The sequence below is a fragment of the Temnothorax curvispinosus genome, unplaced genomic scaffold, assembly GCF_003070985.1.
Source record: "Temnothorax curvispinosus isolate PA1 unplaced genomic scaffold, ASM307098v1 QBEX01007309.1, whole genome shotgun sequence".
Classification (NCBI taxonomy): Eukaryota; Metazoa; Arthropoda; class Insecta; order Hymenoptera; family Formicidae; genus Temnothorax; species Temnothorax curvispinosus.
This window is the reverse complement of record NW_020217089.1, coordinates 332,801-347,321: the sequence shown is the minus strand read 5'-3', so window position 1 is coordinate 347,321 and position 14,521 is coordinate 332,801. Positions and strand designations below refer to the sequence as shown.

Below are 14,521 nucleotides of genomic sequence, written 5' to 3'. Positions count from 1 at the left end.
TTAAAACAGTGTTACCGTTACATGGAATAATTTCTACCGATTACCCATACGACATACGAAACATCTATCAGATTTATAATCTGTTTGGCACAATGTCATGACTAGTGACATGTTTGTGAAGGGTTGTGAAGGGTTATTTATTGATTTTATGACTCACAATTAGATTTACATTTGAAAAAATAACCTTTCCACGAATACAACTTCGAAGTAGTGAAATTACTCGTTACCCCAAAAGGCATAAATGCAATATAATGTAAAAGTTGGGCATAAAATAGCAAATATAAATTAATTTACAAAATATACTTTTCCAACTAAATAAAGTAAATTTTATTTCTTTTAAAGAGACATTAGATTTATTATACATAATTTAATTTATATCAAAATTGTAAGCAAATTACATTTGTGTCGATGAGATTCTTGTATGAATCGCTACGTCAGATGTAAATTCAGATTAAGACATTATTAAAAAGATAATTATCAGTAATCGTCATGAAACAATATCTGTCCATATTGTTTCCATAAAAAAAGTAATCATGCGCCAAAACTTTAATAACTTATATGATTATTTAATTCGCTCAAATTAACAATTACTTAGTGTAACAATTAAGATATTTAAATTAAGTGAGTTATATCGAGATTATGAAACAAAGCAAAAAATGGGCGATAAAGTTGGCTTATCGGAAAATATTTAATATGTAATAAATAGATTATATATTTAGCGTTTAGTTATAACAATAATTACGTATTATGTCGGTGTACCATTTGATACAGATCTTGACTTGATAAAATTATTGAACTTATCGTTATCGTTCATTCAATGTGGTTATTATATAGATTATAATAGTTTCTTACGATTCTATAAAGCCCATAAAGCTCATAACGTACTAAATTAACCCTTTCACACGACGGCGGAGCCGCCACTATATATTACCGTTGTACAGACAAACGGGCCGAGAGTGTCCATCATACGACGAATAGAGTCCGTGATGAGTTGGCGTAGATTTTGCTTTTATTTATCCGGCAATAAATTATCTTGTAAAATTTACTTAATAAAAGATAAATAACTATTGTTGTTACACAATGAGTCGAGCGCCTATTTGGTAGCAGCAGAAATTATTACACAGGTATCAATCTAATCTCACGGTTGGCCACTATAATTAATATTTGAACGTAAAAAACTACTAGTAACATAAATTGTATAATTGCAATTATTAGTATAGTTGCATAATCTCGAAAAATTATTGAAAGTAGATCGCAACTGCCATTTGTCATATCCGGAATTTGAGCGTCTTTTTACAAAAATTGAGGGCAAGGAGAATTGATATATGATCGATAGTTAGAATTAGGTTCTTATCTTATTGCAAGTTATTCTATTTCACAAATAAATGTTTTACATTGCAATATGCATTTATTACGTAATAATCATCTTGTATAATTTTTAATGGAAGAATAAAAGTATAAAAGTTATCATACAATAGTTAATTGAGTTTTCTCTCCTTAGTCGCAAATAATTAGAATAATTTGATTTAAATTATTCATTTACAAGTAACATGTTGATTTAAAAATACAGTAATGTCTTCGAAAAAGAACATATTGTCGCGATTAGTTATCAGTTATATAAAAATTACCTAATGTAATTATATTATATAATACAGAAATATAGTTATAAGGTACACATATACGTGGTTTGTCTAAAAAGTAATGAGACTGAATTTTTTTTCAACAACTGGTAACACTGTAAAAACGAGACTGCAGTAGACCGAGAGTTACATTCATACTCTACCTTTAGTTAAAATTTCAATTTGATAACATTAACACATGTGATTCTACAATCATTTGTATAACTGTATGTTTGGGTGACGCGTCACGAAAATGGAACACAAGAAAATGCAACAGCGAGCAGCATTATGCGAAGTTTGACACAGCAAATTCTGTGTCAAATTTCAGGATAACGCGACAAAAATATTTAAGTTGATAGTGAAAAGTGAAAATAATTGGTGATCAATTAAATAAAATATTTGAATCGCCAAATTCAAAATTGTTTATGTCGTTAGTGGTCCAGAACGGGATTCATCCTCACAATTTCATTGCCATCTAAAAATGCTTTGTGCCCGGGATAGCAGTTTGACACGCTGCTCGATTTTCTTACGTTACATTTTCGTGACGCGTCACCCAAACATACAGTTATACAAATAATTGTAGAATCACATGTGTTAATATTATCAATTTAAAATTTTAACTGAAGGTAGAGTATAAATGTAGCTCTCGGTTTACTACAGTCTCATTTTTATAGTTGTTAAGAAAAAAAAATTATGTCTCATAACTTTTTAAACAGACCACGTATACATAATTACAAATTATTAATAAAAATATATAATATTATAAAAGATAGTCATAAAATGTTGTAAATGTAAAATAAAGATGCATTGTTGAATCAAATTTGTCTTGCGACGAATGGTCGTAATACGGAATAAATTGTTAATTAATCGTGAATTATGATCACGAATGTGTAATCAAGTACTTTATATGTATTTTTGTAATAATATAGAAGAAGTGGAAAATGCCTATATTTTAGAAAGTATATCCTCTAAGTTTGGATTCTTTGGTCTTAACTCTGATATTAAGTTCTTAGCTTTTTGGCGATACACTGTCAAACCAGAGATAAATTTATATGCTCTTTTATGCTTTATCAGAATTTTCCATTTCATGCATAAATCTAATTTTAAACTTTCAGGTAAGAAGTCACAATTGTAACATGCAAGGACACGTTCGTAAATAGTGCTTAATGGAGTCTGTGAAATTTGAGATTTCAACAAACAATCGGATTTAACAAATATAGCTATGAGTATCGCAAAGGGTGGATTGTGCATAAATCTGGGAAGGATTAAAATAATTATAGATGCAAATATTATTGTAGGAAGCTTAAAAGAAGGCAATAATGCAGAGGAAACCGAAGAATTAGTATAATAAAATGTAGCGAGCGATATATATATATATATATATATACTCGGAAAACAAATAAATATCTTAAATATTGTATATTTAGGATTTAAGTATATTGAATATAAGTTGAATCCTATCGTGGCAAGGTTGATGTTGTACTTATATCTTTCATTATTCTTATTAAAGTGCGCATTATTTCGCATTTTGCGTGCCAACGACGACGTCTACATAACGTTTGATTCAGATAACATATAATCAAGATATCATCGTGAAAAGTCATATTGTTAGAGCACTGATATTTGAATATTCTTCCACTTTTCCTGTGTACAAAAACACATGTTTTTAAAAGTCTAGGTCGCTCCCGAATTGAAGTTTCATTTTTTTTCAATTTTTCCTTCATATATCGGATACATTTTGAATAAAATGAAGGGAAGATTTCGAGGTCACGATTCTCATGGTAATCATTTTGCTTCATTTTTTAAATCTCTCTTATTCTTATATTATTAAATTATGTTTATGATTTAGCCATGACTTCTGTTAGAGTAAAAAAAATAGATTTGGCGATTACATTATAAATTTATTAAAAATTATAGTCTACAGTGAATGTTACACCAATTGCGGTTAATAAAATTACATTGATGTGTGTCCGTGACATAGTGCCGACAAAATGCATATTATTTTTATTGTATTGTATTTTTTTGTCGAATTACTTTATAAAAAATGTATAACGCTAATGATGAGAAACATATTTAAAAATTACAAACACAATACATATTTCTTAAATTATTTTAATCGCATATGTATATGAATATGATTCTAGTCAATATAATCACGTAAAACACAACTCCCCGAGAGGGGGGTACGAACTAAATTACAAAATTAATCAGAATTATAGACTACGTTGAATCAGTTAGTTAATAATAATAATTTCACGCTAAAATATTACTAGCGCATGTCACGAGTATATCAAATAATAATATAATTTAATAAAATAAAGATGCATTGTTAAAATAAAAAATTCTTATTTTCCAAATATATCGCAATACAAATATATCATTTACTAATCGTAAAATGCAGTTGCGAATACTTGTAACATGGCGTTAATTATTTATATCTATAATAGACTAATAGAGAAGAAATGAACTCATAATTATAATCAACGGAGAATAGATTTTAAGTCCCGATCGGCTGAGTTCGACTTTATTTCTGCTATTATAGCTTTAGCTTCTCGACGATATGCTTCAAAACAATCAGAATATTTATATACATTTTTTTCCTTTACCACGATTTCCCATTTCATACATAATTCCAATTTTAAATCTTGAGGAAATATTAAACGCCTATAAGATACATAAATCTGAAAAAAAATTGTATGTAATGAAATGCTTTTAATATCTTTCCCTTTTTCTTGTAATAATTTAAGTGCTGTAACCAAAAGTATTGCAAAAGGCGGGTTTTGCTTTAACATGGGAAGAACGGGAATAATCAGAGATAAAAAGATTCTTTTCGGAAGATTAAACTTAGAAAATTTATCAAACCATGTGTTATATATGCCCATATCGATGCACATATCACATGATACACTTGGGTAAGAAAATGCTATATCAAATAATGTGATTCTATTTTTCTCTCGTATTGATTCTATGTTATTCTCTCTCATTTCTTTTTCAATATCTATCCCGTACTTATTTTTCATTAGTGACATCAAAACCTGTACTACCTCGCACTCGTCACTCTGACAATCATTTAATATGTGATGTAAAAAACATAGAGTTGTGATATCTTCACTAAAGTACATATTGTTGGAATATTCAAATGAGTATGTCTTATCATCTTCGAAAGAGGTATACAGAAAATAATATGTTTGCAAAAGATGCGGTTGTTTATAAATATCACATACACTGCGTATGTATGTTATCAGCGTATCCCGAATAATGTATTTTGGATTAAGTGTGTTATCGAACGTTTTAAGTTCGGTGAAGTCTTTCAAATAAGCAGTCTCGCGGATATCTGTGTACAGCTTGCGATAATAATCTAACAATTTTAATACCGTTATATCGTAATTTCTTCCAGTTACATTTAATACCATTACGTCAGTTGGTTCTAGCATCCTCACCAAATAAAATTAATAATTAATTTCGTATGAACTAATTGACTAAAGATCACTTCGCACTATATGTTATCGTGATCACTGAGTGAACAGAACACCGTGATGACTGAGAGTGAACAGAAATTCAGTTTTCTGGGATTATTCTCCCCGTGTGTCTTCTGTGTTGCTGAGCGTACTCCTTTATTCAACGCTGCATAAACATCTGTCTCACATGCCTTTACAAATTTTATTTCTGCAAAATATGTAAAATAAGTGTATCTTTCTTTAATTTCTCTGAAAAATATTGGTGAAGGCATTCTACTGCACACTAATATTGTACAAAGTTGTGCAAAAGTTTGAAAAAGATGAGAGACAAAAGGAGAAAAGAGAATAAGATTTTCTATTAGTCGAATTTGTATATGGCACATTTTAAAATACAAATGATATGAATATATATATTTTACATACGATCGGTAGTAAAATCACTTTACTGCTATACATACCAGTGAGATTGTACTTTTATAAAAATTGCTAGAGAGTATTTTACATTCTACGGAATGCGCGTAAATTATTTTATTCCTATGTAACTGCAAAATTATAGACAGAAATGAGAGAAAGAAAAGCAGATGACTTCTCTGTAACAGCTTTATCTGACTTGTGACTTAGTGTTTTGTTTATTTCTGTTTATTCATCGTTCTGTTTATAATTAGTGTGTGTGCATGTATATTTATGTAAGATAATGTACTTATACATATACAATATATGTATTTATGCGTATGTGTTACATGTACGAGATATCTGCTAATTACCGTATTACCTGTCGTAGAAAGGTAGAGCCGATTAAAATAAAAGAAAATTAATGAGAAATTAATTAATAAAGATATGCCAATCGGTGTACAATCGCATGATTCAGCGACGAGTGTAAGCGCGCTATAAGGTAGAAACACGAGCGCCGAAGCACTGAAATGAGCGCAATTCTAGTGAATAATGCGGCGCGTAATGCTGCGTTGTCTGGTGCCACTGGATCACGTAGATGATCACATTTCTTCGTAGATATTTATTAATTAATTTCTCATTAATTATTAAGAAGAGCGTAAAACTAGATTTTTTTATTTAGCTTTACCCGCTCTACTTATTAATACATTTATTTTATGTAATTCTTTAATAAGTTGTTGAATGTGTACTTAATCATGTTGACTCGGACTTATCAACTCAGCATGTATTCTTCTTAAATGTTGTTTTAAATTCCCATGCAGTGGTTTTGAAATAAGATGTTATTGAAACACATTTATTACATTTTGCCTCATATTTTGGTAAGTCTGTGAAATATTGCCGCAGCTTGTGAGATATTGTGCAGTTTTTATCGGGAGTCATGTCATGTATGTTTAGTAAGTGTGTTCTTAAATTTGTTAGAACTGCAGTTGGCGAAGGTAACCGAATTTCTTCTCCACAATACTTGCACTTTGCGAGCAAACATTTCAATTTTTCGAAATAATCCACAACACGCTGCATTTTCGTTGCTTCGGTAATTTCATTACATCCGTCCGTATATTGCAGGATATCTGTTACTAAATAGTATAGAAATGATCTCAACAAGCATTTGAAAAACTGCTCACAAGAGTTAACCCTTTGTAGTCACACTTCTCTAGAATCCCATTCTAGTCTTACTGGGTCATATTGACCCAGTCGATTTTTAACGGTTGCCATTTTAATAGTATCGGTCCGATCGGGTTTAAATAATTCTGGAACATACCTTGAACATTCTAGAATATAAAACAACTGCGGTTTTGTGAGAAATCAAATGGCAACATATTGAAAAAAAGTCGTGAATGAGTACATGATTAACGGTCTCTACCTATAGAGGATACTTCAAACTCTTGTAGATGGCGAACCAAGCCCCATTTTAAGCTAGGTATTTAGCTGATATTTAGATCCAAATAAGGGTGGGTCAAATTGACCCAGTGTGACTACGAAGGGTTAAAGAGAGAATGGTTGTTTTATTGGCAATATATGTATGCAAATACATGAATATGTATTTTGAATTTGCCTAACTACCAAATCGTACAGTTCTATCTTTGTTTATTCCATCACTAATTTTATACTTATGTTAAACACACTTACGCATGACAATTTAAAATAGCAAAGTTGAGTGTTCATTCAGTAAAATCAGTTTAATTTATAAAACGCTCTCTTATAATATTATATTTTTTGACTTGTATATATCTTTTTCTTTTTAAGAAAATAATATGTAATATATAAGTAAATATAAGGAATACGTATAAGTAAAGAAATTTTAAAATATTAACAACGATAGAAATACATATATAATATCTTTCAATATTGTGACTGAAAAAGTGATACAAAATATTCATACATGATATATCATATTCCAAAAAATTAATTTATTTAATATAGACGAAAATATATACAATGTATAAGATAAAAAAAAGTTATGAACAATATTAAATTTTGAAGATTCAATACAATTTTTATTCTATAGATAGTAATAACCACTGTTTAGAGATAAACCTTCGTATTACAAGGTAACGCCATTACTTCATGTCTTTCTTTCAAAGTCTATCAACGATTATAATAAAAATTTATATTAAGAGAAATTCAAGTATTCTATTAGCAAATAATACTATTACATAATGTCTACAAAGCATTATATATATATTTAATTTAAAAAATTTATTCGCTTTATATCAAATGTAATAAATCAAAGTACGCGTTTAGAGCTTTTATAAAAAATATTTTACGAATATTAAACAACATCAAATCTATAATACTATATAAATTATCTGTTAATTACACAACAGTAATATGTCATAGATAATTTTATCAATAGCTTCCAGACTATTAATAAAATACTAAATATTATAAAAATACTAAAAAGTATCAGAAATAATTAAAAATGAATAAAATATTATTTATATACAAAACGGTAATAATAGATAAAAATAATATTATTTAAAAAATTATACAGATAATTATATATGTCTTGCATCACATTTGATATTTTTGATTGATCAGATTAATTGATCAAGGTTATTTCATCAATTGATACTGGATCAAATCAATTAAAGTTTGACTTCTTCCAAATCGCTTTGTAACAATATCTACGGACTCTTTAAGATAATTTTTACGCTTTTCTATCAGATTTACAATGTTTGACAAAGAGTTTGAACCTTGATGAAAATAAGTTTCTGCGAATGTTTTCACCTGAAACAGTTTAGAATGTTAAGGATGTTTATCATTAATATGTAGTATAAATTTATTTTTATGCAACCATTCCTTAAAATATAATTTCTTATTTAACATAGACAATAACAATACATGGTATGCATATAAATATATTTAATCCCTTAGCAGCGGAAGTATATATGTGTCATAAGAAATTGTCTATTTGCAGAAGATATATATATATATATATATATATATATATGTATATATATATATATGTATATAAACGTTCTCCAAAATTCATTACGTCTCACGACAAACGTTTGATTTTAAGCGCGCTACAGTTAAAGGATTATCAATAGAAAAAATATAAGTATGAATCTAGAATCATAAAATCTACCTTGGACAATTGTTCGTTAGAAAAAACATTCTGAATGATATTATGTATCGTTAGTGTTGTAGAATGTAATCTGTAAGAACAAAATAATATATTTATATAATTAATGTATATATAAGATAAATTTATTTAAAAAAAATGTAATGTATATTTGTGAAGAGAAATGTGTTACCTGGGATATATAAAATCAAAATTTGCTAATATGTAATCAAGGACCAAATTGTTGCGTACATGGTTTTCAAGAATTAAATTGAAGATCAATGCATGCTGCTCATGGTTAAATAATGCTGTAATATTCAAGTAGCTGATAATAATATCAGGATTTTCAGCACAATTGATCAAGGTTTTCAAAAGTTTCTTATCAGATGTTCGGTGATACAGTTCCAACATTTTATTCCAAGTAGTCTTATTAGCTACCGCCAAACCAAAGCAGTATGTCCAATCATGCCACCATTGTGGAACTCTAAAATACATATAAGTCTATGAAAAAGAGGTACATGCACTTCATACGCGTAGCCGACGTTTTATTTTATCAAGTTTTGTATTTTTTTCCGTTCTGTTAGGTAAATCTTTATTTTGCAAAATTAAGTGTCTGTCGTGTGCTGTTCTGTCACTCTATATTTGCCACGTGACCATAAGACTACGTGTAAACATGCACAGTGAATGAATAAATGAATGAAAGATGAATCCATTATCCATAACGTCTCTTGTTATTATATACATATATTTTTACTTGTTTCGCATATTTATTCTATGTATTAAAACAAAATGGAAATTAAGAAAAAACAATAAAGAGACTCTGTCTGATTTCGATGACTCAAAGAAATAAAAGGAATCGATTACATCCATATGCATGCGCGTGCTCGCGCATACGCAACACAAACACACGCACAAATATAAATTATGAGATAATCATGATCATAAAAAGAGTTACTTGTGAGTATCAGGATCCGCGAAATGTTTGCTTAATTTAACGGCGGCGCTTCTCTTGCATTCCGCGTGACCGACGGTACATGCCCATTTCGTGGCCTCTAGCCTTAATATCTTAGTGAGATCGTCATCATCAAAATTTTCTTCGTATCCCACATGTTGAAGAATCCCATCAAAGATTTCTACCATGTATGACTACAAATCATGAGATAATATTGAATTTTATATTGGTTTGTTGCTACATGCGAAGTGACGTGATTCATATGTACAATATGTATGTATGTATATATAGGTATGTATATATATATATATATATATTTCGTTAGTGCCTTAATTGTTAAAACATTCACTGGAATTCACAAGTATTATTGGTGAGTTTGCTAAGTTTCCCTAACGTCCATTCGTATTAATGTTAATTAAAACGTTTCCTACAATTGTGCGATTATAAAACCGACCGCGACAGACTTTATGACAAAGCGGTGAATGTGTAAATGCAGAACTTTCCAAATTAAAGAGCCAAAATTCTTTTCATCTTTATAAAATCTGTTATTACATACCTTGAAACCTTTGCTCTCTGGCAGTGAAAAGTACTTCTGATTCCGTCTTAATATTCGGAACATTGGACGCCATGCTACATAATCTCTCTCTCGTTTTAGGTAGTTTATAAGATTCATGAATACGGAGCTATCTAGTTGATCTTCGAGCAAAAAGGCATAAGCATCATCGATGATTTGAGCACGATTGAGAACGTGTATGTTCCTGTATTCTTGAGAGCTCAAGTAATATATGATTCTTTCCATAATTACGGTATCGTAATAGACACGACAGTATGCTGTCGAATTATCCGGGCCATTAAATTTATTATTGGATCTTCTTGTTTGAAATTATCAAGGTATATTTTCAAATACTGACATTTTGATTATTGTAATAAACCAATTTTATGTAATTTGCACCTTACAATTGTTACAAAAAAATGTACATTACCAATATACTTCACCAATAAATTATCAATGTAATTTACTAATGTATCAAAGAATATTATAATTATATAAATTTTAAAGCTTCTTTTTAATAAAAAAATATATTAAGAACTTGAATATGTTGTAAAACTTTTGTGTTGATAAAGCAAATAGGATAGATATAAAAGAGCGTATTGATTTATACCAGTTTGTTGTAGATTGACGATAATCCAATCACTTGTATTAATTTGCACTCTAAGAGTTTCGTCTGGTTTTAACCAATTATTGGGCATAGTATTGGAAAAATCCGGAAAGCTTTCGTCAGTGTAGGATATGGGTATCCACCATTTATTATTGATATCTTCAGTTGCGCGGAAACATTTTTGTGTTATTGCTACTTCACCAGTTTTGTAATTCATCGTTACATTTAGCACAGGATAACGATTTTGGACTATCCACGTATTCATCACTTCTTTTATTCTGAATTTTTGATCTCGCATAGAAGGGACGTAAGAAGCTTCGTCTTTAGCCCTTTGTATGACGCTCCACAAATCATCGGGAGTGACCGCCATATATTTCCTAAAGAAACATGACATTGTTGTTAGCTATAACACATACGACGTATGTATTTAAAACTATTACATAATCAAACGTGAGTATTAATGTACAATTTAATTAATACACATGTGGGAACTAAGAATATAACTTAAAACTAGCGTAGTCAAATTATAATTAAGGAACAAAGTATGGTTTCTTCTAATCAAATAGCATTGGATATTGAATGCATAAGTTTATATTTCTGATATGGCGTACTATATTTTCCAACGTAAATGCAAAAAACATTATACTTATGATATTTAATGTTGCTATATGTGATAACTATAATAGACTACATACTTACTTTGTAGCGAAATACTTGGTGATACCCTTTCGAAATACCTCGTCGCCCACTGTATGATGTAACATGCGCAATATAGCTGGAGCTGCAATACACAGCATAAAATACTGATTAATAATACATATAAAGTATATTTTATATACTTTTATACATAAAATTAAGACATATGTGAACGTATTGCGCAAACGAGAATTTGTTGTCTGTTCACTTTCTGTTCCACTTCTGTCTTCGTGCTATCTACATTAAGCTAATCATGGACGATAGTTTCATTTTATTTACATAATTTTACCTTTTTCAAGAACTTGATCAACAAAGAGTTGGTTATCCAAGGTATCGTTATCATAAAGGTTCAATGTAACAGAACCCAATAAGCCATTATCTAGATGGAGAGCATGGTGCATGGCCCCAGTAACGAAAAAGTCCATTGTCCGCCATTCTTCAAATGTCTATAACATCAAGAAAACAATCCTTTGATATGGCTGAATATAAAAATTCGAAGAAAAATTCGCATATATAGAGATACAAACCTACCTGTACGCCACTTTTAATAACTTTGCTATTTTAATTTTTATTGTAATTTATTTATGTAAAATGTTAACCGTTTCACGTATAGAATTTCTTTTGAAAAGATCATACTTTAATTATTTTTTAAGATAATGTACATTACTGAATACAAAGATAAAATCAAGATATAAAAATTCTAGAAGTTAAATTTTTCTTGTTAAATATTTATATTGTTATGGATGCGAAAAATAAAATACGTTTAAATTCTAATAAAACTATTACAATAATAATCATTGTATCGCCAAATATAAAAATAATGTTGAAACATAAGAGATTAAAAATAGTAAATCTCTAATATGAGCTGGGAGGAGACAAGTGCTGAGAATATAATATTCTCGAGAAACATAATATTCTCGAATTTTAATTGAAATTAGTATTAAATGTTTCGTTCTAGTTATTCGCGGAAAGATCAGTGTTATAATTTTTCTTATAATTTTAAATTAAAAAATTGCCATTAGTTATTTTAGCTTCGTCCTGATACATTTTATAAGAATATAGAAATATTTAATGGATGTTATTTTGATCTTAGAGAATGAAGTGCATTTCCAACTTTTCTATTTAACGAGCAATTCATTGCATTAGTAATATTAAACAACCTTGTCGAGGAAATACGCCTGGAAAAACACAGCAAATCCCTCATTTAACCACATGTCAGTCCACCAAAATGGGGTGATGAAATTGCCGAACCACTGATGTGCGATTTCATATGCTACATAAAAAGCTACATTCTTTTTCTGAAATGTAGGATCCTTGCTATCATCGTGGACAACTTTTGATTCTCTAAAAGACATAACATAACATAATATTCAAAATATGATTATGACTAGGTTTTTTTCATCATTAGTATGCAGTCTAATGTGTTTATATATATATATAAATATATTATTGATATATATATATATTATTGAAAGAAAGGGTGATATTTACATCAATTAAATACGTTAATTTGTTTTAAAACAGAATAAGAATAAAAATATATAAATGAAATCTAAATATCCATAAAGTCGTACACATGTGTTTTTTATCGTTTTTAATTATCAAAATTTGAATGCTAGAAGTTATTCATCAGTTCTAATAGCTTTATATTAATTTTTTTTATTTATGTACATATTAATAGATCTCTTTAGTTATGAATATTACTGGTAAATGATGATTCCCCAATCTCCCATGGAAGCGTTGGGATAATTCGGTACCATGACGTGATCTATTTTCGGTACCCCTTTGGTTCTATCGGTATACTCCTCCAAGAGCGGCGTGACCCGTTCAGCAATGCTATGCACGAATCTTGCTGACGATGTCAAAGAGGATCTGCACCACACATTAACGGACTGGTCCGCGTTATTAACGCGAACAAAATCTGATACAATTACAATTCCCACAAGATAAGCGGACATTGTAAAAGTGCGATCGAAGTGTGTCCATTTCATGTCATTTTCTACGTTGTACCGCTCTCGGATCGGCCAATTTGACAATACCGTGTATTTCTGATGATGCATCACGGAGATCATGAAGAAAGGATTAAAGGCTGGCTCGTCCCAACATGGAAACATTCGTCTGGCTTTATTCGGGATGAAGTATGTTGAGGCCAACCTGTGATTTTAAACAATTTTATAAATAAGGACAAAAATACTACTCATAGTACAAACTTACCACTCATAGCGAGTAGGACACCAAAAGTTAAGGAACACTAGTTATTGTTTATATATTATATGTTTATATATTATATGTTTATTATATTGTATGTAATTATTATTTTGTTGAGAGTAGAAACAGAAATGTTTTACTCTGCTGTCGTTTCATTTTAAGCCAAAGTAAATGTTCTCTTAAACATTACATGCACTTTTTGCAAATACTTTATCGTAAATATACTTACATACTAAAAAACGGTTTTAATAATAAAATGGATACACATTCTAAACTGTGTTTCGCCGTGCTTTATATATGTTGTAAGTCGATAACGATGAAAGTAGTAAATAAAAAAAGATAATAAGTAAAAGTAACAAATAAATAAGGTAACAACAATAGCCTTTACGTACGTACTTTACAAAGTATATTTTTAATATTTGCTTACGTCCTGTTATATTTTTTGTTTCCTTCCTTGTCTGTGTACGGAATTTTTATAAAACCACCATTGCCAAAACCAGTCTGAGAGAAAAAACCAGCAAACTTCATATTCAGGATGTAAGAACCGCGATACAATTGCTTTTCGAAATGTAGCGATAATATATTCGTTTTATGGTCATAAGTATGTTCCGTCGGTTTATAGACTATAGTATCGTTCATCAACGTTGTCGCCGTTTTATTTATTTCTAATCCTTGCGAGTGTAAGCTTATGTTAAACGATTCGCGAACAATGATGACAGTGACTCTGGTTTCACCGTAAAAAGTATTGCTTTTTTCGAGATCCGGAATAATCAGACTAATGTTATAATCAAATGGTGTTGAGTTGATGGGTAAACGATGTATATGTTTTGGATTTGGATCATCGGCGACACAAAAGTCCGTGACTGTGGCCAATATTAAACCGATATGTAATAACAATTTTGGGAATTCCATGT

General features: G+C 29.7%; 1 protein-coding gene across 1 annotated transcript; it reads right to left on the bottom strand.

Annotated features, from left to right (window-relative positions):
* Positions 1-8,080: 8,080 nt before the first annotated feature.
* LOC112456925 (aminopeptidase N-like) lies at positions 8,081-14,135 on the bottom strand. The gene is made up of 11 exons (XM_025019738.1): positions 14,035-14,135; positions 13,104-13,553; positions 12,560-12,743; positions 11,689-11,845; positions 11,403-11,484; positions 10,707-11,080; positions 10,100-10,374; positions 9,547-9,737; positions 8,785-9,075; positions 8,616-8,685; positions 8,081-8,254 (listed from the first exon to the last, which is right to left on the bottom strand). Exons 1-11 carry the CDS (start codon positions 14,133-14,135, stop codon positions 8,081-8,083), a joined length of 2,349 nt encoding a protein of 782 aa, XP_024875506.1.
* Positions 14,136-14,521: the final 386 nt, after the last annotated feature.